The following is a 25,400-nucleotide window of genomic DNA, read 5'->3' on the forward strand; positions in this document are numbered from 1 at the left end:
TGCGCTTTTCTGCACCCCCTCACTTTGCAGCTGAGCTGTGCATCCGATCGCACGCAAGCTTGCGTCACCGTTAGGCGTGTATGTGTAACAGCAGTGATCGTTACCGTGCAGGGAGCACTGTTTGAGGTGCATCACATGCGTTTTCTCCATTTGGCTTCCCCGCCACTGTAAGGGGGTAGGTGCTCTTGTCCGTCTCGTTTTAACTGATGAGGAAACCAAGGTGGGAGGTTAGCAGCCCCCCTCAGGTCAGCTCGTGGAGCTGAGACACACTGGGCATGTGTCTCTTAACCACAGTTCTGCACTCTCTGTGGTAGTTAGCGAGTGGAATTGTGATTCTATAGTGAGAGCATGAGATGAAGATTCATCCACAGCCAAAATTACCCTCAAATGTCCCACGTTTCCCTCTGACACTGGGACAGACAGGTCGAGCCGCAGGTAAAGCGTCAGTTGCATTAGAAGCCGTGGTGTACAGGAAGGAGTTCTCTTTAAACAGTGGAATGACTCCTTTGGGGCAGGGGCACATACTCTTTAGAAGTATGTGGGGTCTGAGATTCATTAAAGGAAGGGCATGTTCAGGCACCTGTTCTCGTTCTCATGGGCTCACAGGTTCATTGAGCAATATGTGCTACATATTGCTGGGCTATGCAAACAGTCACTTTGTCAGTGCCCTTGAGTTAAACGAACTGTGATACCATTCCACTGTCCACTGAGGGCAAGAATCACTTCCATGGTTTTTGCCTTCACACGCAGTACTAAGGACAGTACCTTGTACATGCTAGGTGCTCGGTAAATATTTATTAACTTGGATTTAATCATAAGAGAAATCTGTAAGTCACCTTTGCAGTATGATTCGTGTGAGAGGTGAGGTTCCCTTAGAGGGACCACATAGGGCAAAACATTGTTCATTTCTTATTACCCGGTGATCCAGGGAAATTCTGTATTCATGAGGTCTTTCTACCTTCATCATACTTAAGCTATATGGACTGATTTTACTGTGTAGTTCTTTTGAGTTTAAGAAAGCTCATAGAAATGCACCAGTTTTTTTGTTTGTTTGTTTGTTTGTTTGTTTTGGGTTTTGGTTTTTTGGGGGGCGAAACTTGGCTAAAGTTCTTTCCTTGCTTTACCAGTTTTCTGGATGTAGAGACTTCAAGGCTTTCTGTGATCATTTCCTTTTCTGTCAAAGGAGCATCTTGTATCAAATACTGGATCATGATTTCCCTCCTACCCTGGAGTATTGCTAACTCTAGCCTCTCAAAATAAATAAATCACACACACACACATCTACACATATATGCATACATATAAAACTCTGGGCCCTCATTGTTTATCCTCCTACAACAATATCTTTCAAATGACTAGATTTGGCTTTCAACTCTTCCTTCCGCTCTGTCTGGTATAGAAGTCAACAGACAAGGGGAGTAATGGAGGCTGTGCTGGGTGGTGGCAGGAACAGTGGCCAGGGGATTGGAGACGCTGGTTTCTACTCTCAGCACCTCTAACAGGCCCACTCTGTGACTTTGGGGCAAAGTTATCTGTTTCTGAGCATTCTTTCGCTCATTACTAAGACCAAGGGAGTTGAGTTAATGTGAGAATTTTACTCCAAAGTCTCACCTTACATGCTTTTAAAAACAATGGTAGTAAAATATAAAGCTTACTATTTTAATCATATTAAGTGGAGAGTTCGGTGACATTGGTACATTCACACTGTGTAGCCGTCACCAGCCTCCGTCTCTAGAACTACCCCGTACTCTGGAGAGGTACCGCCTCAACATTTAATCAGACTTCCCTGAGACCCGGTGGCAGTCAAGGACGTTACCCGCAAAAGATATTACATTGCAGAATTGTTGTGGTTTTAATTGAACCCTGAGCTATTCTGAAATGTAATAGTAACCAGCTATTCTTGATACTTCCTGTGTTAGGCATCATATGAAGCACTGTACCTATAATTAACTCTTCTATTCTCACAGTACCCCTTTTGAGGTTGCTGATGACGTTATCCTTATCTTACAAATGAGGAAACCAAGGTGGAGATTTTATAGGACTTGTGTGAGGTCACCCAGCTCGGAAATGGTGGAGCCAGTCTTGGCAGCCAGCGGTCCAGCTCTGGGGCCCCGTGCTCTGCAGCCCCCGGGCCCACTTTGTGATGGCCTCAGTCCTCAGCTGTCATAGCTGCCCGGGGCCTGGCTCCTGGGAGAGTCGCCAGGGACAGGCTCACAAGGGCCATGGATGACCTCACTTAAGATTTTGGGTTTTATTTTCCTTCCTGAGGAGCCTAGAAGGATGGCTTTGGCCGTTAAATTAAGAGGCTTTTGCTCTAATCACTTTCCCTCCCCGTTATGAACACATCCAATGGCTGTGCCAGTGTTCAGCCTTCATTAACACTAGAGTGCTTTGACCGAAAACGCAAAAATGCCATTAAAATGCTCTAGCATTTTGAAACAAATGTAGTTCTGTAATTCACACTTGGGAGATAAACAGTTAAAAAAAAATCCTGCCTGTTAAAAAGTTATTTTTCCGGAAGGTCTAGAGCATAATTAACGGGACAGACAAAATCCTCCTCTAAGACCTAAGGGGCTTAGGGAAGGTGAGAGCATAAATATTTATTTATTATTTATTTATCTATTTATTTATTTAATCAGAGGCTCTTCTCCCTTGGGCAGAGAAATCAGTAGAGGCTACATAAATACACAACAGTAATTTCATTTCTTTTGAGTGGTACTTATAGTTTAGAATATTTATTTTTGAAAGCCATTAACAGTTCATATCATTTGGTTTAAAATGATAAAGTAGAAATGTTTTCTTTAGTAAGAATAACTAGCAACTGAGTACACATTTCGATTATTCGTATCATGGCCAGTGAAGGGCCCCAAGAGAAATCGCTGTGGGGCCACAGAGATGGACTGGAGACAAGGATGGAGTGAGAGTCTGAGGCTGCCTGTGGGAACTGGCTCAGAGGGCGAGGGAGAGAGATGTAGGGGTCCAGGTGCGGAAACTACTTTGTTCACTTCGCAGATGTCCACTGGATACAAGTGTCACATTGTCTTTCTCTGAGTAGAAGTCAGCCTGTTTGGGGGCGGTCTGGCATTGTGGGTAAGAGTATGGGTTCTAGAGCCAGGCTTTCGGGGACCATTACTAGCTTTAATGTCGGCGCTGTCGTCTGCCTCCTTCCTGTGTATTGGAGGATCTCGTGCAGAGTGTGTAGAAGATTTGTGCCTGGCACCTTGTTAGTCCCAGTAATTACTAGCTGCTTCTATTGTTGATGATGACGATGATCAAATAGGGGACACTTCTTTCTTCCCAGAGTTTCCTGCACAAGCTGTGGTGTGCCCAGGCGGCCAGCACCAAACTTGGGATCAGCGACAACTTAACTGACGTGATGCGTAATTTGGCATCTCCTAGCAGCACTGTCATTATTTATAAACAGAGTATAATGATACCTGTGTTCCTGGTGTATTGATAAAAATCCTATGAGAAAACGTATATGAAAGTGGCACAGACTTTAAATCACGCTCTGTGCAAGTGCGAGGCGTGTTCTGCGTGTTTCCGTTTTCCTGCATCCTTTCACAAGTCCTATAATCCTGCCTCAAGCCATACCTGTCTTTTTTTTTTAATATTCTTTTATTTATAAGTCCCAGATGTCACTGCTTGTACATGTGTCCATTAGGGGTGTGTGTGTATTTTTTTATGTATATATAAAAATACATGTATAAATATATATAAACATATATGGAGAGAGAATGTGTGAGCGAGTGGGTGGAAAGCATGTCTGTAGCAGGAAAGGCAAGCGCACATATCACAATTTATTTTGTAGGTTGGAAGTTCTAGAGTTCATTCAGTTTGCTCAAGGGTCCCCTCAGAATGTCTAGGAAAATCTCTTCCTACTTCCTTATTGACATCTGTCAAATCTCACTTCTTTTCGAGACCGCTTCAGTTATCACTTCTCAATGGAAGCCTGTTGTGACATCTTGTTTGAATTACTAGGATTCCCTATTCTGGACTCATGTTGCCCTTTGCAGATCTACCAGTACTTTCATTATATTCGTTCCATGATCTTGTAATTTTTCCTTCCTATATCTGTCCTCTTTTCTGGGCAACAGACGCTATCATCTTGGTGTTCTTGTGTGACTGACAAAGAGCATCACAGATGTTTATTATATTTGGTTTCTTTTTTATTTGATGAGTAGTCAGTCATTTAATATAAACTTATCCCTTTGTCTTACATCTGAACGGAGATAATCCAGAGAACCTAAATGAGTTGTCTAGTGTTATACAACAAATCACAGGCACAGTCAATACTAGAACACAGGTGTTTCGCTTCTATGTTTTTTATTCTTTTTGGGTGACTGATGAGTAATCTGCACTTGGAATATGAACATGATGTTTGATACTATCATCACGGATAAACACCAAGATATTATTCCTATCTGAATCGTAAAGCAATGTAAAATCTTTTTAAAGGATTATTTATAATGAAAATAAATATGGACATTTCCTATTCTTTAGCAGTACCTTGGTACTGGTAGTATTAAGAGTATTATGTTTTTCTGTTGATGCCTCTCTAAACCTCCTTTCATGGTAGTTGGTTAGTTTAGTTACTTTTTGTTACAGGTGGTATCTATTGTATGGGTCACTATTTCTGTATACTAAGTTATAATGTGAAATTCTTATATGTCTGCTAATTTTGTTCTTGCTCTCTCTAGGTTTTATTGCTTCAGACATGACATCAAGACACTCCAGTACCCAGCTGTGGTTAATCACACATTACCACGAAATGGGATCGTTGTATGACTATCTTCAGCTCACTACTCTGGATACTGTTAGCTGCCTGCGAATAGTGCTGTCCATAGCTAGTGGTCTTGCACATTTGCACATAGAGATATTTGGGACCCAAGGGAAGCCAGCCATTGCTCATCGAGATTTAAAGAGCAAAAACATCCTGGTTAAGAAGAATGGACAGTGTTGCATAGCAGATTTGGGTAAAGTTTAAAAAATATTTTTTAATTACAGTTTTTACTTTTGTTGCAGTCCATCATTTAGCTAGGTCGCATCCATGCCCCCTCCCGTAACATCTTGTTATGAAGACTTTCAAGCACGCAGGCAGATTGAAAGAACTTCCTTGTGAACAGCTATATACCCACTACCTGGATTCTCCCATCAAAATTTTACTGTTCGTAAGCTTTCTCACATATCCGTCCCTCCCCACTCATCAATCCATCTTTAATCACTGATACATTCCCAAGTGAACTGCGGACAAAAGAGCCCTTTCTTCTGACGACTTCAGCGTGTATCCCACTCTGTCGTGCCCTACAGCCTATTATTTTTGACTTTTTTTCTCTCCAGGTAAAATTCCCATTTCATGCAAAATACACAAATCTTAGGGAATACCTTCTCACAGTTTTGACAAGTGCTGTAAAATCCAAATCTGTATCGAAACTCAGACCTTCGCATTATCTTGGAAAGTCACTTCCAAGTGAACTGCTTGCTCAGTCAGTTCCTGACCAGCCCACCCTCAGGGGCAACCAGTAGTCTATAGCATTCTGATTTCACAAACCTTTACACAAATTTAAAATAACCTATGGAGTGAGGGGTACCTGGGTGGCTCAGTTGGTTAAGTGTCTGACTCTTGGTTTTGGCTCAGGTCATGATCTCAGGGTCATGAGATGGAGCCCTGTGCTGGGCTCCACGTGCAGTGTGGAGTCTGCCTCGGATTCCCCCTCCCTCTCCCTCCTGCTCATTCGCTCTCAAATACATACATACATACATACATACATACATACATACATAAAATCTTAAAAAAAAAAACACCTATGGGATGAGTTCATCATAAAAATGGCTTCTAAAGTTGTTTTTCTGTAACCATGGCAAAAGTATCAGTCAAGAAAGAGGAAAAAAATTCCTGAACCAGTTCACAATTTGTCCTGCTGGGATATCTCATTCCTGTGGTGTTAGGGTAATGCTCAGTGTAGCTTTAATTGTATTATAAATAAGATTATTTTCATTTATAGTGACACTGTATATAAAACCATATGCAACTTGGATATTGGCTGAATAATTACGCTAATGAGAACTGAATGGTATTATTGGTTATTCATTTCAGTGGACTACTGAGAGTCCTCGCTCCATTTGATTAAAACATGGTTTATATTATATTCATATCATTGTAGTTATTGTGAGGCTGATAAAGGTTTGGACAATATTAGCTCTTGTATATAAATGATAAAATTTATTCTTATTTTTAAACACAAAGGATGTGACATGTCTGGAAAATGTATTTCTTTTGAATTTCTTTAAAGTCTGCATTCCTGCTGAGAATTATTTTACGATATTTTGCAAGTGTGAGAAGAAAAATACTTAGGATAGCAGTGAAAGGGTATGGCTCTTAAGTTTTTGTGGTGTAGAGGACTTTTATGGCCACGCCCTGGCTTTTGGAGCAGGGTGATTTGGACTTGAATCCTGGCTTTCCTAGTTATCACCCTGTATATCTATGCAGGTATTTTAATCTGTCTATGTACCTGCCCGAAGTGCAGGACTGCTTATCCTCTATTGGGGGCTTAGCCAGGAATGCTTTAGTGTTTGACACTGTGCGCTGTAATTCTGTATTGTTTCAAATGTTCATAACGCTGTGTTCAAGTATTATTCATGTTACTCAAATCAATTACTATGTACCTCTCATGGTTCTTATAAAATTCAGAAATGATTATACTTCCTTGGCAAATAATAAGCATTCAGATGGTAGCTGTTATAGTCCAGTGGTCTAGGGGAGATGGAAAATTGAGGAAGCTGTTGGCTTTGGTTATGGACTTGATAGGGAGTCAGAGGTGTTTTTCAGTAAGTCCAACTAATTAGTCATTCATTTTTCTTTCTTTTCGCTGGTAGCCTTCCAGTTAGATACATGGATTTGTACAAATACGTGTGTTAAGGTGTTACTATCCAGGGAATAATTCCTTGGTACAGAAGATAGCTGCTCTAAGATCATCATTTGTGTGTAATTTTTCACTTTATACCCAGAAATTAAGAATCATTCATTAGAAATCATGTTCTATTATTGATAAGGCAAAAATACCAGTATTCTATTTGTTTTTCTAACTTTTTATTATAAAAAATTGAAACATACAGAAAGGCTGAAAGAATAGGAAGTACAATGATCTTTCATATGCACGACACCTAGATTCAACAGTTGTTAAAATTTTGCAATATTTCCTTTATTTCTGTGTAGCTGGGCATCTGTCTTTGCTCATACATTTGAAAATAAGTTACAGACATCACGACACTTGACTCCTAAATACTTCAAAATGTATCTCCCGCATAATCACAGTTTATCACACCTAAAATTATCGATAGTTCTTTAGTATCATTTAATGTCCATTTTCAGATTTTTCCTGTTTTTTTTTTTTTTTTTTTTTAAGATTTTCTTTATTTATGTGACAGAGAGACAGCCAGCGAGAGAGGGAACACAGCAGGGGAGAGGGAGAGGAAGAAGCAGGCTCCCAGCCGAGGAGCCTGATGTGGGACTTGATCCCGGAACGCCAGGATCACGCCCTGAGCCGAAGGCAGACGCTTAATGACTGCGCTACCCAGGCGCCCCTGTTTTTTTGTTTTTTTTTAAGATTTTATTTATTTATTTGACAGAGAGAGAGACAGCCAGCGAGAGAGGGAACACAAGCAGGGGGAGTGGGAGAGGAAGAAGCAGGCTCCCAGCAGGGCAGGGAGCCCGATGCGGGGCTCGATCCCAGAGCCCTGGGATCACACCCTGGGCCGAAGACAGATGCTTAATGACTGTGCCCCAAGATTTTTCTAGTTTTCTCAAACAAGAATTTAGCCAAGGTTTACACATTGTATTCGGATGTTTTGTCTCTTTAGGTAGCGTGATAATTATCTGTTACTGGGTACCACATTACCTCTACAACTGTAGCAGCTTAAAATAACACAAATTTGTTATCTCACATAGTCATCTGAGGGTCAGCAATCTTGGGATGACTTAGCTCCCTGGTTCTGGCTCAGGATCTTGTGGGGGTCACGCAGTCAAGCTGTCGATGAGAGCGGCAAGCGTCCGAAGGCTTCGTCAGGGCTGGAGGAACTCCCAGGATGGCTCCACTCACATGGCTATTGGCAGAAGGCTTCGGTCCCTTGTCTGGGAGGCCTCTCCACAGGGCTGCCTGAGTGTCCTCATAACACAAGAGACCTGAGAGAGAGCGGAGAGGAAGCCATGGTGCTGTTGATGTCCTAATTTTGATCTCCATTCACTTCTGCCATGTTGTGTGTGACTGTCCAGCCCTCACTCAAGGCATGGGGAATTGAGCTTCGCCTCCTGAAGGGAGACATTTCAAAGAACTTGTGGACATATTTTTAAACTGCTCCAGCTAGTATTGCCATGATCTATTCAAACTGCACCTTTTCATATTCTGTTATTTTGGCTCTTTGGTTCTGGAAACGGTAGAGAGGTGTCCATGTTTCAGGAGATGTTCACTGTGGCCGTAGAATCTGGGGTTGATTAGAAGAATTGGGGAAAGAGGAGCCAGTATGATGTTGTGAATGCAGTTGCTGATTTCTCTGCCAATTATTAAGGGTGCGATACCATGTGCCATCTCTGTGGCGCGAGAAGGAGTCATCGTCCCACACATTCAAAGCCATGGAGTGGGAGGAGAAGCATTCTCCACAGAAGGCTTGAGGGATCCCCAAGGGATCATTGGGTTGCAAAGGTTTACAGAGGCGGCTTGTTCCAATTTGGCACTTTTCATTATTTTGAGTGTTAAAGGAATCACTTGGAGTTGGTCAGCACATACATCAAAAAGTAATTTCATTCTCAAATGAATCATGCATGTATCTGCCTAACCCTCCCGGTCGGCAAGGAATGCCAGGTCTCTCTAATTGAAGAATTCTGAAATGAGTCATGGTGTAAGAAAGTGCTTCAAAGCCATTTAGCATGAGAGTTGTGCTTTGAATCGAGGTCTAGTTTAACGCTGTCTGCATGCATGACTGTAGAGAAAGGCCTGTGGGTTTGGTCAGCATGGCTATTTCTCAGGTGAGCAGCTCTTCCTAAAGGGATGGAACAATGCCTATGGTAGCCCGCCTTTTATGTAGTAATACATTACCTCAAATTCTCTGCCTCATCCTGTTGGAAATTTGTGTTTGCACGTTATTGGGAGCTGTGAGGGAATATGAGAGCTTTACTTCTCCTAAAACCCTTGGAGGTTCCCACTTAACCTGTGAGCCTGTTTTCCTGTGGACTTGAAATACTGGCCTCATATTGCTTTGGTGCATTGGTTTATTATTCATCCAGATCTTTTTGTTTCAGAGGTTCAGGTGTTAACCTAAGAGCTTCAGTCTGGTTCTGGCATTAGTTCTTTTTTCTGTTGTCACGGAAGTCCTCTTCCCACAGTATTCCAGAGATTACCTACTCTGGGTATAGTGCAGCAGTGACCAGGACTGCCACAAGAGGGCGCTTCAGATTGGGGTCAGTTTGAACATCCTTCAGCAACCCTGTGTGAGAAAGGAAGCAAATTGACCCACGTTGTTGTCTTCTTCCTTTCAGGCCTGGCAGTCATGCATTCCCAGAGTACCAATCAGCTCGATGTGGGGAACAACCCCCGTGTGGGCACCAAACGCTACATGGCCCCTGAAGTTCTAGATGAAACCATCCAGGTGGACTGTTTCGATTCTTACAAGAGAGTTGATATTTGGGCCTTTGGACTTGTCTTGTGGGAAGTGGCCAGGCGTATGGTCAGCAACGGTAAGTACGTGATCTAATACAGCAATGTCCTTCCCTGAGTCCTCTTGGTTCTGCTGTCTTTAAAAGGGCAAAGGAAATATTTAAGTCCACGTTGTTCCATGAATCATACTTATTCCTTGAATCATACATCAAGCTATCAGCATCTATATTTGATTTATGGCTAGTAGGTGGAATGTAATGGCATTATATTTTAGCTACACAAGAGGAAATGAGGGTTGAAAAAGAATATTTCGGGCTGGGACATCTGGTCCTGGCACTGCCTCCCTGGTGCTTGAGTATAAGCCCCCAATAAACACTGCCTGACTCTTGGGGGAAAAAAAATTTCGGAGAAGACTAGTTATTCTTTGGCTTTTCTTTTGAATAGTCCATATTTCATTCCTTCCTTTCCCCATTTTCCTGTTCTGCCTTTCTTCCCATCCTCTCTCTTCCCTTGTTCTTCTCACAAGTGGAATTTAACATGAGAAGAATGCTTCAGTAAATTGAAGGGTGAATTCTATTTTAGATATTTTTACTTCTTAAATTTGGGTTATTGAGAAGAGGCTCAGGTTGCACATTCAGAATTCACCTCTTTGTAAGAAGCAAGGCTGTACCTTCTGAATTAGTGAAATTCAGATTCAGGAAGCCCGGAGTGGGTGGCTAGTGCTGGTCCTCCAATGAGTAAGTTTTATGAAATGCGTTGTCTTCATAGTTACAGAAGCCTATGTCCGTCCTTTCAAACCTGTGACCCCTACAGTAAACTCTTAACTTATTCTTGTCTTTCATGTATCCAAATCAGCCACAAATACACTGTTGAACTTTACTGGAAGTACATTGTATTCTGAAAGCGCCAAGTATACTGTTCTAAATTGCACCTGCCCCATCTACTCACAAAGTGGATTTTATGGCAGACTTTCTTGAATCACTTAAATAAACTTCTGTCTTCTCAACTGGAAGTCTTCTTTCAGAGGACATGTCTGAAATTGTTCCAGAAAAACAGGCAAATGCCATATATTTAGATTTATATTTATTTTCAAAAGATACTTTCCTCTCCTAGGACTCCTTAGAATCCTGGATTTGAAGTATGAAAGAAATAATGTGTGAATGCTCAAGGTTTGAGATTCTTGGGGCAATCATAATTTTCCTGAACAACATAGCCAGAGAATAGGAAGTTCTTTGAGGAAAGCGGCATCGGAGTAATTTACCCTAGCTTTCGTGTGCAGTAATTCAAATTGGCATGCCTTCATGGTAGGCTGCTGCCGCCTTTTCTTTTCTTTTTTTTCTCTAACAGCAGAGTGTGTCTGGCTTTGAGACCCTTAGAGAGTCTGTTAAAAGCAATGTTTCAGATTAAACATAAACATACATGCATTGCTACCTGACTGTTCTTTTAATTTTCCTTTTCTTTTCTTTCTTCTGATGGAGTCATGAACATTTTCTTGGTAATTGTTTCTCAATCGTTGGGAGCTTACTGAGTAGCATTTTGTGCCATCAAAGTGCCTTGAGAATTATCTGCAACAGGGAGATTGTTTTGCTGATTTATGAAGTTCTGAACTTTGCCTGGAATTACACATCGACTTCATTTGCTTACCCCCTCCCCAAGAATCCTTGAGCATCTTGGAACTGAAAATCTAATTTTAATTTGTTTATTTCAGCGAACAATTTAGAGGAGGATTGGCGTCATAATAAACCATGCACTGGGGAACTTGCCCCCAGTGAAGAGGAAACTAATATCCCGAGGCCAGGATGGTAGCCGGCCAGCGGCGGCTGGGCTGGAGCCGCTCCAAGCAGGCCTGCACGATGAAAGCTGAGCTTGGCAGAAATGTGGGATTTGGGCTTTGTAAGAATTCATGTTGCAAACGCGTTCCCTGTGTTACAGGCATAAACCCAAGTGGCTCTTAAAGATCACTTGTGCTTAATAGGAGTCCATTTGAAATTAGAGTCATCAGTTTAAAATTGAGCTCAACAAATGGTCGTTTGCATCATCTGTTCTGTGTTTAACGTTCTTTTGCAGAAAAAAATCACGAAGGGTAGAGGAAGAGGGACTATTTTGGTTGTTTGATCGATCGACTTCCTGTTACGTCATCATTTAGGTGGCTCTCTGGTTCCTAAAATTCTGTGGGTTGAACTTCTCTTCTGTGGTGTAGTTGGATTTTTAGTGGGAGGTAAGGGTATGTTGTGTCTCCTTTTAAATCAGTTACTGTCCCTTGGCAGTGACTAATTTGATATTTTCCCCTTCTCTTTTTAGTACCCCCATCTCCCATAAATGTGCACAGGCGCGCGCACGCGCACAGATGGAAATCCTTTATCTGGACTCAAAATAGGTTTGCACGTGGGATTGAACACTTCTAGGTTGATTATTAATATTTTAGTTATTACTACCCCAAAATGAAAATGAGTAGAAAGAAAAACAAGAGAAAATTTGCCCTTACGTTCTAACATCCGTGTGCCTTTCCACTTCTTCTCTGTGCACCCTGTATGTTTTTGACTTCATTATCATCATAGCGTAGTTACAGTTCTGTATCTTTTTCATCCGAGTGTGTCTTTTAACGGGAAATAGTCTGTTTTTATTTTAAGTGGTCATGTGATATTTTATTAGCCATTTTCATATTTCAGACATCCCATCTCCTCCATTCGGGGCCTGTAGTAGGTACCTTTGTTCATATAACTTTTTCACTTGGGGAATTAATTCTTAATCTGAAAACAAGTAGACCTAATAGGTCAAAGAGTATGGAGGTTTTTATGGCTTGACACATATTGCCAAATTGCTTTTCATAAGAGTTGTGCTAATTTACAATATCCCGCTCACCCCAGGGTGCGATGTACCTATTTCACTTTCTTACCAGCTTTAGGAGCTGTCATTAAAAGAATATATATTTTTGAAATTATTGCATATAAAATGTACCTCATTTAAATATATGAATATCTTAGGAAGGTCATTATAGTTATGTATCCTTTGAGTTTCTGAGTCCATGATAAAAATTGATGACCAGATAGTTCTCCTGGAGCAATATGATCCTCGAGTGAACCATGAGTATAAAAATATGTTGCATTTTGTATTTTCATTGGAATGTTACATTTATTTGCTGCTAATAATAAACTTCATGCTGTTTCTGTACAGGAAATGAGAATTAAGTCCGTTTGCACATCTGAAGACTTCTCAGTAGTGTCTTTTGGAATTTACTTCCTATGTTTAGTTGGATACCGAATTTGGAATTGGTAGAAAGGAAAATGGTTTTCTCACCTTTCCTGGGTGAATTTTGGGTGTCAGCTTAAGGCAGGGGTTTGCCTGGATCAATAGTTCTTAAACTGAGTGTCCGTCAGATTCATCTAGAAACAGAATGCTGGGCCTGCCACCCCAGAGTTTCTGATTTAGGAGGTCTGGACGGAGAACCTCCCTTTCTAACAGGGCCACAGGTGATCCCCACATTACCATTGGGTCAGGGGCCATACTCTTGAGATCTCATGTTAAAATGGGATCAGTCAGTCTTCCCAGGCTGGGTCATAGATGCCTCCAGGATGCTGACAGTCTATCTGAGCAGGATGCCCGTGATTTTTTTTCTGATGCTTTAGGTGACACCTGCTCTCTCGCAAGCTTAGGAGGGGTTCATTTCATCTTTAAGAGTCTTGTGTCTAGGCCCTGGCCTTTCTTTCTAGATTTTTCCTACTTCTCTGACAGTATTCTTTTTTTCCTCCTTTGATAGTTCTATGGATATATTTGTGTCTGCTTACCTGAGTTGAGTGTGGTGCGAGGACAGAACTTTGCATGGGGATTGCATAGGTAAATAGATACATCCTTACTGTGGACTTGTGCCATTTCGCTTTGGTCTGATAGAAGACCTTGAGTCGCCCCTTCCAAGTAACCCTCAGTAGTATGTTCCCTCTCCAAGGCAGAAGCCCTTTCTCTGGAGCCTCAGCTTTCAGTGTTATGCCTTGTTTGGATCTCTACATGCAGAAACCCGATAGGCGTGTTGTTCTAATACTGTGGTCATCTGCTCAAGGGTTGAAAACCCAAGTAAGATAATCTTCACCATCCATCCTCCAGCACCTTCGACCACAGCATCATCTGAGCAGCTCGAGCCTCTGTTCAGCGTCATGCAGCTCATAGTCTATATTTCATTGCAGTTTCATGTCATATAACTTGGTCATTTATGTGACAGGTATACTTCACTGTCGTCAGTACGCTAGAAATTTTGAAAAGGCAGTGCACCCAGTTTGTAGGCAAGCACGTTTGCATGGTAGGACAGATCCTGTTCCTTCATTGTGTTTGGTTGCTAAGTACCTGGTTGTGCCGTGTTTCTCTCTTTCCTTGCTGTGGCTTTCCCCGGGCCCAGAGCCCTGCACGGGGGAAGCCGCGGCGCGGGTGCCCCCTGTGCAGCTGCGTGCTGCCGCTTTCGGGCTCTTCCGAGGCGGTACGGTGTGAGCCTTCACATTTCAGGCTCTGCAGTCATGCTGTCTGCCTCGGTCACGTGCATGGTGTCATCATCCAAAAAATGTTGCCGGTAATAGTATTTACTTTAAAGGGTTCTTTTTTTTTTTTTTTTTTAAAGATTTTATTTATTTATTCGACAGAGATAGAGACAGCCAGCGAGAGAGGGAACACAAGCGGGGGAGTGGGAGAGGAAGAAGCAGGCTCATAGTGGAAGAGCCTGATGTGGGGCTTGATCCCGTAACGCCAGGATCACGCCCTGAGCTGAAGGCAGACGCTTAACCGCTGTGCCACCCAGGCGCCCCAAGAGTTCTGATGATGAGCTGAGCTCATGTACGTGAAGCACCCTGTGTGTGTCTGACATGTAGTAAGTGTTTAGTAACACAACCATGGGTACCTGCTGTTCACTGGAAATGAGTGATAAGGCCACTCGAGTGATTCTCCGTTGGCCTTCCTCCACCTTTCCTTATGCCAATCCTGCACTCACACACTACATTTGTTTCCCTCTTCACTTCCCACCAGAGGACTGGGTGGACACACTCTCTTGTTTCAGTGTTACTGACTTTGTTTATTTAGGGATGGATTCCAGTGTGAAAATGTATCTCATAGAAAAATGCTTGCTGGCCAGGCTGCATCTACTATGGGTTGAGGTCGAGGAACTATTTGTTAGAATAGGTTTCCAAAGCCTGTGTGTCAAACACCAACTTATTCTCAGTAATCCTGGGCTTGCTGGGGAGCTGCATGTGCTTCTGTTCCCAAGCACGATGGGCTTGTGTATGGAAACCATGACAACTTTTATTTTCTTCAGCAACTTGATATCCACCATATTTCAAGTTTTTTTTCCCACTGGTGTATATTAAGGTTTGAACAAGGGGAAGAATCATCATATTAGGGAATTTTTTTTTCATATTCATTAGAGTCATTTCTTTCACGTGCTTTGTTTTGTTTTGTTCAGCCTTTCGTTAAGTGGCTGGGGAAAGGAATATGGAGGTGGAGGGGGAAGAAGGATATTTTCCCACTGATTCCCAGAATTTCATGTTCCTGATTGAGAGATCCAGACCAGAGGAGAGCAGTCAACTGACCTCATGAAATCATAGCCTGAGTCTGGCAGAACATTGTTCAAGTATCAGGGTCTTAAACCTTGTAACAGCCCAGCATTCAGTGACACATTCTTCCTCTCCTGTGAGACCCCGGAAGCTGCCAACTTTTTGGGACTCTCGTGGAACGTTTCTCTCTCTAGGTGTTGGCACTACACCCGATCGGAGACATCCTGTTCATAGCTTAACTCAGACCATGGCTGTGTACCTCTCCGAGGCCTTTTGTCCTCTCCCCTGACAGCTAACTGTGATACTCACGTGTACACTTCATAGGGTCTGACTACACGGTGATCGGTAGATCGTGTGCTACGTGACACTGACGAGAATCTCGATAATAGGAATACTCGTATAATTTTAACACACATCTCTGAGAACACAGTCAGTCTTGGCCTGAGTGGTGTGCGTGGCTCCATATGCCCGCGGGTTGCAGTAGGGGTAGAGGGATGAGGGCATGCCACGCGTGTACTCTCCCTAGCAGGGAGCAGCCAGAGCTGTTCTTCAGCTCCCTTGCTGTTGCAGAAAGGAGTACCTGGCGTGGGGTAAGGCAGGGCTCCCAGCGAGTGTGCGCCGTGAGATTACAGAAATGCCTTGAGATACTGATTCTCTTAAACCTCCAGCAGTGAGACAGGACCCGGGGGGCCAGAACCTCCTGCGTTGTCGTCCCCTCTGCCGTGAGCAGCCTCATGCATTTACCTGTTAGCGGTGTCTGATGTGCGCCACGGCACGAAAAACGTTTGAAGGCCTCCTGTTAGGAATGTTCAGTGAAGTAACACAAATCTTGGGTATACCTTTTTGAATCTTGGAGAGCAGTGTTCACAGGCCTTCTTTCTGGTGAGACTAAATTCATTTATACACATACTACCTTTGGGGTGTTTTCCATATTGAAATCGTGCTGGTACCAGTATTAACCTTTTTCTTTAACTTGGCTTTTTTCAAACTTAGTGTATCGAGGCCTAGTTGACGTACGATGTTACATCGGTGTCAGGTGTACAGCATAGTGGTTCGGCAAGTCTATACACGAAGCTGTGCCCACACAGCTGTAGCGACTGTCACCGTACAACACTATTCCAGTACCACTGACTCGATTCTCTAAGCTGCACCCTCCATTCCTGTGACTTACTCGTTCCATAATTGGAAGTCTGTACCTCTCCTTCTCCCATTTTGCCCATCTCCCCACCCCTTTCCTCTGGTAACCATCAGTTTGTATTTATGGGTCCATTTCTGCTTTTTGGTCATTTGTTTTGTTATTTAGATTTCATAGTAAGTAAATTCATATGGTATTTGTCTTTTTCTGTCTGACTTACCTCACTTAGCATGATACCCTCTGGGTCCATCCATGTTGTTGCAAATGGTGAATCTCATTCTTTTTTATGGCCGATTAATCTTCCATTGTGTGTATGTGTGTGTATGTGTGTGTGTGTGTATGTGTGTGTATGTGTGTGTATGTGTACACACACAACATTATCTTTATCCATTCGCCTGTCAATGGGCATGTGGATTACTTCAGTATCTTGACTATTGTACATAATGCTGCAGTAAATATAGGAGTGCATATATCTTTTTGAATTAGTATTTTCATTGTCTTTGGGTAAATACCCAGTAGTGGAATGACTGTATTGGTTAGTATTTCTCTGTTAACTTTTTTTGAGGACCATCCAGACTGTTTTCCACAGTGGTTGTACAGATTTATATTCCTAGACAAGGGTTTTTCTCTACATCCTCACCAGCATTGGTTATTTCTTGTCTTTTTGATATTAGCCATTCTGACAGGTGTCAGGCGATACCTCGTTGTGGTTTTGATTTGCATTTCCCTGATGCTGAGTGATGTTGAGCATCTTGTCATGTGTCTGTTGGCCATCTGTATGTCTTCTTTGGAAAAATGTCTGTTTAGGTTTTCTGCCCATTTTTAGTCAGATTGATTATTTTTTGGTGTTGAGTTGTCTTAATTCTTTGTATTTTGGATATTAACCCTTTACTGGATATATCATTTGCAAATATCTCCTCCCATTCACTGGGTTCCCTTTTCATTTTGTCGATGGTTTCCTTCGCTCTGCAAAGCTTTTTATTTTGGAATAGTCCCAGTGGTTTATTTTTCCTTTTGTTTTTGTTGCCTGATGACATATCTAGAAAAATGTTGTTGTGGCCGATGTCTGGATTACTGCCAATGTTACCTTCTAGGAGTTCCATAGTTTCGGGTCTCACATTTACATCTCAAATCCATTTTGAGTTTATTTTCGTCTATGGTGTGAGAAAGTGGTCCAGTTTTCCCAGCACTGTTTATTGAAGAGAATGTCTTTTTCCCATGGTATATTCTTGCCTCTTCTGTGTTTGATCAATTAACCATTTAAGTGCATGTTTTTCTTTCTGGCTATCTGTTCTGTTTCATTTATCTGTGTGTTTACTCTTATTCCAGTATTATACTGTTTTGATTATTACAGCTTTTTTTTTTTTTAAGATTTTATTCATTTATTTGAGAGGGAGAGCACAAGCAGGGGGAGGGGCAGAGGGAGAGGGAGAACCAGGCCCCCCGCTGAGCAGGGAGCTCCATGCAGGACTGGATCCCAGGACCCTGAGATGATGACCTGAGCCGAAGGCAGGTGCTTAACCCCCCAGGTGCCCCGATGATTACAGGTTTGTCGTATGTCTGGAAATCTGCGGTTGTGATGCCTTCACCTCTTTCTTTCTCAAGATCACTTTGGCTCTTTGGAGTCTTTTGTGGTTCCACTCAAATTTTAGGATTATTTGTTCTAGTTCTGTGAAACATGCCATTGTTATTTTGATGAGGACTGTGTTGAATCTGTAGCTTGCTTTGGGTAATGTGGACATCTCCACAGTATTAATTCTTCCAGTGTGTGGTATAGCTTTCCATTTGTTTGTGTCATCTTCAGTTTCTTTCTCCAGGGTTTATAGTTTTCAGAGGAGGAGTCTTTCACCTCCTTGGGTAAGTTTATCCCTAGGTATTTTATTTGTTTGGTTGCAGTTGTAAGTGGGATTGTTTTCTTAATTTCTGTTACTTCATTATTAGTACATAGAAATTACAACAGATTTCTGTGTATTAATTCTGTATCCTGCAACTGTACTGAATTCCTTTATTCTAATAGGTTTTTGGTGGAGTGTAGGGCTTTCTATGTATAGTGGGAGGTCATCTAAAAATAATGCAGTTTTACTTCTTTCTTACCGATTTGGATGCCTTTTATTTCTTTTTCTTGTTTTTTTGTCTGATTGCTGTGGCTTGAACTCTCAGTGCCATGCTGGGTAGAGGTGGTGAGAGTACACATGCTGGTCTTATTTCAGATCTTAGAGGAAGAGCTCTCAGCTTTTCCCCATTGAGTATGATATTGGCTGTAAAGATGCAAAGGTTTTGTCCATGAACCACTTCAAATTTTCTCATATGCCACTCTTGAAGGAAACACTATATTATCTTATAGTTCTCCCAGAAGCCAAACATAAACCGTCTAATTCTTATCTAAATGGCTTTAGTTGTAAAGTTCTAGTCTCTGAAAGATTTCAGAATTTCTATAGGTGTTAACTGGTAACGGCAGCTCTCTGTATGGATATAGGTGTGAGGGACTATGTTCTCCTCACCTGTTACCTGGGTGTCACGGTGACTGCCCATGTTGGAGGACAGCGGAGAGAGACAGTGCAGTGAGCATCTTGTGACATGAGATTAATGCAGAGAGGAGTGTCGTTCATTATGTCACTGTTGGCTTGTTGGGAAGAATTCTAGAATATAAACAGGGCATTGGATGCCTTGCTGTTAATTACCTGGGAACTTGGACAAAGCAAGTTTTCCTGTGTGGTCCTCGGTTCTTTTTTTTTTTTTTTTTTTTTTTTTTTTTTAGGGAAAAAGACTTGTGAAGGAAAAGAGGACTGTGATGTAATCGACATGATTCCAACACCCCATGATGCCCCTTCACCTTACCTTCAGATGATCCAAAGGATAGCCAGGTCCATAATCCCTTATCTGTGATTGAGAAATTCCCAAGCTTTAGAATCCAGTTTCAGAACTTACTTGGCAGAACACCTGAACTCATTTAGGAGTCAGACTTCACTTGAATTGACATGAGTCTATTTATAGCTTTTATTTATCCCATTTAGTGGGACTGTTGATATATTTCACTACAGAAATGTGTTTGGTTGTGGGGTGTCCCTCAGACTCTGCTGGGGTGTCACATAAACAGAGAGTGTGCCTCTTACTACCTTTATAAAGTGTAAAAAACTCCCAAATTCTCAAACACATCTAACCTCAAGGGTTTTGGATAAAGGATTGTGGACATGTAATCAATATTCACTCAAGTAATATGTATGCATATCCTAGGTATTCCCTTTTAGGCTCTGGGAAGCAGTAGAGCAAAAAAATAATAATGTATCTCTTTAATATTTAACAGATTAAGCGACTATGGTTGAGGTGTATGGGTGTGTGTGTGTGTGTGACAGAGTATAGCGAGGGCACTGAACTTTGTCTAGGGTCCTGGAATTGTGGTAGCGAGGTGGGAGGGTCTTCTTAGAAGATAGAAAGCATGAACTGAGTCATAATTGAGATGAAAGGAGCTAGTCGGGCGGACTAGCGTGGGCAGACATGTAGATGGGAATGAGAAATACAGTCCAGTGATGATGACAAGTGGTATCCTGGGCAAAAGGAAGCACTGTGGGGAGTGACACAGGTGCCCTACGGCTAGAGCCGCAAGCCACGCTAGTGTGGCCGGTGCCCCCCAGGTATGTGGAGCAGTGTGGTGGGGGAATGAGCCTGAGCCCATGCAGACACAATGAGCTTTTCCCTCGGTTCTCCCCCTAAAGATTTGGCAGGGGGGCAGGGGATATGGTGGATGGCTAGCAGGGCAGGGTTTGAAGCAGACATACCTGTAGGTCCCAGATGCGGCTGTCAGAGCGGGGAGAAGATGGTACCCCGGTCTAAGGCTTTGGTGGGGAGGATCGCAAAGAAGACTGTCTTTCCAGAGAGTGGTCTAAGATGCAACTCTGGCATTTCATGCTTTTTGGAGCACTGTCTAGGGCATTCTTTCTGATCTATGCATCAGCTTTGTGATGTGTACTTAAAGGTGTTGGAACTAAGGCCTGGCAAGTAAGGGGTTTACTCAGGACCATGCAGCAAATTCATGGGAGGGAGATTGGTTGGTAAAGATATATTTGTACCAGAGAATAGAAAAGTTCCAAAGAGACATATGCTCAGGAAAAAATTATTGTAGAAATCAGATACATATGCCAAGAGTTGTGGGGGAGTAGGTTATGAATAATTTCTGATTCCTTTCTTGTGGCCTTTTGAGTCACGCCAGCCACCTTTCATGGAGAAGCAGGGCCTGGTCCCTCGATCCTTGCGCGACTGCTGTGTGAGGGCCCCGCCCCCCCGCCTCGCCGCGGCCTTGCTGCGTGCACCCCACATCTGGCACTCAGAGGACTTCGCGTTTCTAGTCACTTTTCCTGCTGTCCTCTCTGCCGGCTCATCATTTGGCAGTTGTTCATTGAGTGCCGTCTTAAAAGGACCTAAGAGTTCACTTTTTTGCCTGGCTCTCCCGATTTCTGGCAGCAATGAGGCACAGTTAGAAATAACTTCCTACCTTGACACCAGTTGAGTCGTCCTTGACCTCCCGCTCTCCGTACCCTCATGTGCACCCGATTTCAGCCACAGGGCATTCCCTCTCTACAACGAGCGAGGGTCACCTGTAACCCCTTGTCTTTGTCCTCACCCCGCTCCCCCCCACACACACATGTCCCCTGTTGCTGGTGTTTCTCATCCCCATCCTCTTCTCTGCCTTGCAGTCTCCGTATCTTTCTCGGTCTGCCCAAGCCCCAGCTCCCGCAGAGCTTACTTACGCTTCCGTGACACCCCGTTATGTCTGGTACTGAAACCACACAGCTGCTTATTTTCTCTAAGACTTGCTGAGTATCGTATCCCTGCACCTTCTCCCTGCTCTTACCTCTAACGCCTGTGTGTAAGTTGTCACATTTCCCTTCCCTCTTATTCTCGGCCTTACCAGCACTGCATCTTTTTTTATTTTTATATCTCCAGTGCCAAGCACAACCTCTGACTCAGTAACCATTCTGATCCCTTAAACTGTGTGTGCCAATCTAAGAACTAGCATATAAAAATGTATTTTGAAAGGCAAAGATAGTAGTGGGGTAAAAAAACATTTTTGAGGGTTTTTTTTTTTTTTTACGAGATTTCCATTATCTAAAGAAAGAAGGGCTTGTTTCCACAGATTGTGAATTCCTTGACAAACGAGCATGTCTTAGCTTTTATCATCCTTAACATTTAATGTGGTGCTCCACACCTAGCAGGTGCCTAATGTGCTTTATTGATTGAAATAAAATAATTGCTTTCTTTGGCCAGAGGGAGTTCCATGTGACTGCTAGAGTTTAGTCCCGGATTTATTTGCACGGGTCCTGCTTCTCCAGAATAAGATGGAGACAATCAGCAACTGACCAGTGGTTGAAGAGAGGTGTGACTAAATCCCAGACATAATCGATTAAATGGTCTTTCTTTTTAAATTTGATTCCCTTTGTTATAACATGGGGCAGATAATGAGATTAAAGTATGGGAAATATAAACAAGAGGGAAAACCTCAGCTTTGTATAGTGAAATTTGTCGTTGGGATCACTAGATCTCGTGTCTTGAAAATCCACCCATGCCCTTTTCTTTTGCGTTTATAGAAAAGCCCACTTAGCCCTTTCCAAACTAGCCAGGCAAATGATCCCAACTAGCTGGTTAAGTGACCGTGAACACGTAATGCTATTATGCTAAATTAAAAAAAAAAATTAAAGTAGGCTACTAAATGTATTCTCGTTTGGAGGAGTTAAGACAGTGAAGGGCACATCTCTATTTCCTATAACTTCATGTAGCCCTTAAAAAAGGTGTAAATGACCTTCTACGTCCATGTCTAGTTGTATTTTGTGTGGTATGTCTTAGTACTAGAAGGAAGTATTTTTGTTTTAAAGTTTCATGGGCTCCTCATGAGAAGAGATGAGGCCTTTGAGGTGAGGGGTCACAAATCTTCTGAAAGCAGTGGTTTTCAGGAAAGGTTTTAATCCGTTGACTAATACACTTTATGATTACAGTTATGCAGTGTGGGTAAGTTATTTAGACTTAAACAGTTTCAACTAGAAATTTATTTTTACATTACTGAAAACACAATGTAGTATCAGTGAACTTAGTCAAATCAATGAAGTTAAAGAAATTGCATAGATTTTTTTTTTTAAAGATTTTATTTATTTGAGAGACAGAGATAGAGAGTGTGCACAAGCAGGGAGGAGAGGGAGAAGCGGGCTCCCTGCCGAACAGGGAGCCTGATGTGGGGCTCGATCCCAGGACCCTGAGATCATGACCCATGCCGAAGACAGAGGCTTAACCTACTGAGCCACCCAGGCGCCCCTGCATAGATCTTTTTTTTTTTTTAATTATGTTATGTTAGTCACCATACAGCACATCATTAGTTTTTGATGTAACGTTCCATGATTCATTGTTTGTATATAACACCCAGTGCACCATGCAATACGTGCCCTCCTTAATACCCATCACCGGCCTATCCCAATCCCCCACCCCCTTCCCCTCTGAAACCCTCAGTTTGTTTCCCAGAGTCCACAGTCTCTCATGGTTCATTTCCCCTTCTGTTTACCCCTGCTTCATTCTTCCCTTCCTTCTCCTACCGATCTCCCTGCTATTCCTTACATTCCACAAATGAGTGAAACCGTATGATAATTGTCTTTCTCTGCTTGACTTATTTCACTTAGCATAATCTCCTCCAGTCCCATACCATGGTGATGCAAATGTTGGGTAATCGTTCTTTCTGACTGCATAGATCTTCTTAAACATGTTCCTTATCATGGCTAATCTTTTGCATAAACGAGGTGTATTTATATGGGATTTGTGAAATGGGTTCTTGCAGTGAAGTAACTTAATTTCTTTGATCAATGACAAGGGGATTGAAGCTTTTCAGGTGACCCGTAGGAATTAAAAGGCTGTGAGAAAAGTTATAATTCAACTTTTCTTTCTTTTCCCCAAACAACCTGTTAGGTATTTAGAAATAGAAGAAAGTTACATGGAGAAAGGAAGAGGGCAGTAAACCAAGTAGTCCCCTGGCCTCATTGTTGAAGGCTTTGATGGTAGAAGAAAAATGGATTTCTTGGTTTCTTCTCTTTAAGGGGAAGAATCAGTTTTCTAATTCTAAGTGATGAAGTTTAAAATGTCTCTATTTGTAGAATTACATCAATTTCTTTCACAAAGAAGAGTAATTTTTCTGGGGGAAAAAGGGTTTCTAAGGCATTGGAAGCCTTGCTAAGCTGAAATTAACCTCTTTCATATTTGCTTGGGGTAAGGAGAGAGTTCATGCTTTTCAGCCATTCTTGACTATCTTTCTCTACATTTTGTTCCTTCAATCTGAGAGTGAGTAATAGAGCCATCAAGCAGGCACCTGTGTCTGGCTGTCTGAGGTCGCCCATTCAAAGAAGAAATGAATATTTCATATTATTTGCAGTCTACCAGTGGGAGGGATTATTTCTGTGTTCTGTTTTTACTTCTCTTCTTTCACTGCTGATTTTATTTATTTGGGTTCCCTCTTTTTCTTGATTTTTCTTGATATTTCAAAGAACCACCTCTTGGTTTCATTGATCTTTTCTGTTTCTCTTTTATTTTCTCTGTGTTTTTATTTTCTGTTTCTGCCTTGATTGTCACTGTTTTCTTCCTTCCACTAACTTTGGATTTATTCCTTTTCTAGTTCCTTTAGGAGTATGGTTAGATTGAGATTTTTCTTGTTTCTTGAGATAGGCCTGTATTGCCATAAACTTCTCTAGAACAGCTTTTGCCGTGTCCCAAAGAATTGGGACCATTGTGTTTTCATTTTCATTTGTCTCCATGTGTTTTGTATGTCCTCTTTGATGCCTTTGTTGGCCCGTTCATTCTTCAGTAGTATGTTGTTCAGCCTCCACGTGTTTTTGTTTTTTCCAATTTTTTATTTTTTACTTTTTGTAATTGGTTTTTAGTTTTATACTGTTGTGTTCAGAAAAGATGCTTGGTAGGATTTCAGTCTACTTAAGTTTATTGAGATTTGTGGGCTGACATTTGATCTATCCTGGAGAATGTTCCATGTGGACTTGAAAAGAAGGTGTGTTCTGTTGTGTTTGGATGGAATATTCTATATACACCTGTTAAGTCCGTCTGGTCTAATGTGTCATTCAGAGCCATTGTTCCTTGTTGATTTCTGCCTGGATGATCTGTGCATTGGTGTAGTGGAATGTGAGTCAATTTCTTCCTTCTGTCCATATTTGCTTTATGTATTTAGATGCTCCAACGTAGGGTGTATAGATATTTACAGTTGTTGCATGCTCTTGTTGGTTTGAATCCTCCATCATTATGCAGTGCTCTTCTTTGGTGTGACAGTCTTTGTTTTAATCCACTAGGCTATGTAAGTATTGCTTCCCCAGCTTCTTTTCTTTTTTTCTTTCTTCTTTTCTTTTCTTTTCTGCTTCCATTTACATGGAAAATCTCTTTCCATCTCTTCACTTTTAGTCTGTTTGGGTCTGTGGGTCAGAAGTGAGTCTCTTGGGACGCCTGGGTGGCTCAGTTGGTTAAGCGTCTGCCTTCAGCTCAGGTCATGATCCCAGGGTCCTGGGATCAAGTCCCGCATTGAGCTCCTTGCTCAGCGGGGAGTCTGCTTCTCCCTCTGCCTGTCGTTCCCCCTGCTTGTACTCTTGCTGTTAAATAAAATCGTTAAAAGAAAAAAAAAAAAAAGAAAAAAAGAAGTGCGTCTCTTGTAGGCAGCATATATAAATGGGACTTTTTTTTTTTTATTCATTCAGTCACCCTATGTCTTTTGATTGGAGCATGTAGACCACTTACATTCAAAGTAGTTGCTGATAGGTGTGTGCCCCTTGCCATTTTGTTCGTTGCTTTCTGGTTGTTTCTGTAGTTCTTCTCTTGCTGGCTTTCCGTGTGACTGATGACTCTTTAGTGTTAGACTTGGCTTTCTCTATTACAGGTTTTTGTTTTGTGCTTACCACGAGATTTATATATACCATCCGAAGTATACGGCAGTCTGTATTAAGTTGCTGGTCATTTAAGTTTGAACACGTTCTAAAAGAACTTTATTTTTATTCTTGTTTTATATGTGGTCATATTTTACATTTGTATTTTGTGAAGCCCTGTAACCTAGTTTTTAGATAC

General features: G+C 42.0%; 1 protein-coding gene across 3 annotated transcripts in view; it reads left to right on the top strand.

Annotated features, from left to right (window-relative positions):
- ACVR1 (activin A receptor type 1) overlaps positions 1-25,400 on the top strand; it is a 100,386-nt gene that overhangs the window by 70,579 nt on the left and 4,407 nt on the right. For all 3 annotated transcript variants that reach the window (XM_008687000.2, XM_008686999.2, XM_008686998.2), the window contains 2 exons: positions 4,701-4,976; positions 9,533-9,730. In XM_008687000.2, the coding sequence (XP_008685222.1) occupies positions 4,701-4,976; positions 9,533-9,730 (474 nt within the window). The remainder of the gene's footprint in view (positions 1-4,700; positions 4,977-9,532; positions 9,731-25,400) is intronic.

The sequence above is a fragment of the Ursus maritimus genome, unplaced genomic scaffold (assembly GCF_017311325.1).
Source record: "Ursus maritimus isolate PB19 unplaced genomic scaffold, ASM1731132v1 scaffold_1, whole genome shotgun sequence".
Lineage (NCBI taxonomy): Eukaryota > Metazoa > Chordata > Mammalia > Carnivora > Ursidae > Ursus > Ursus maritimus.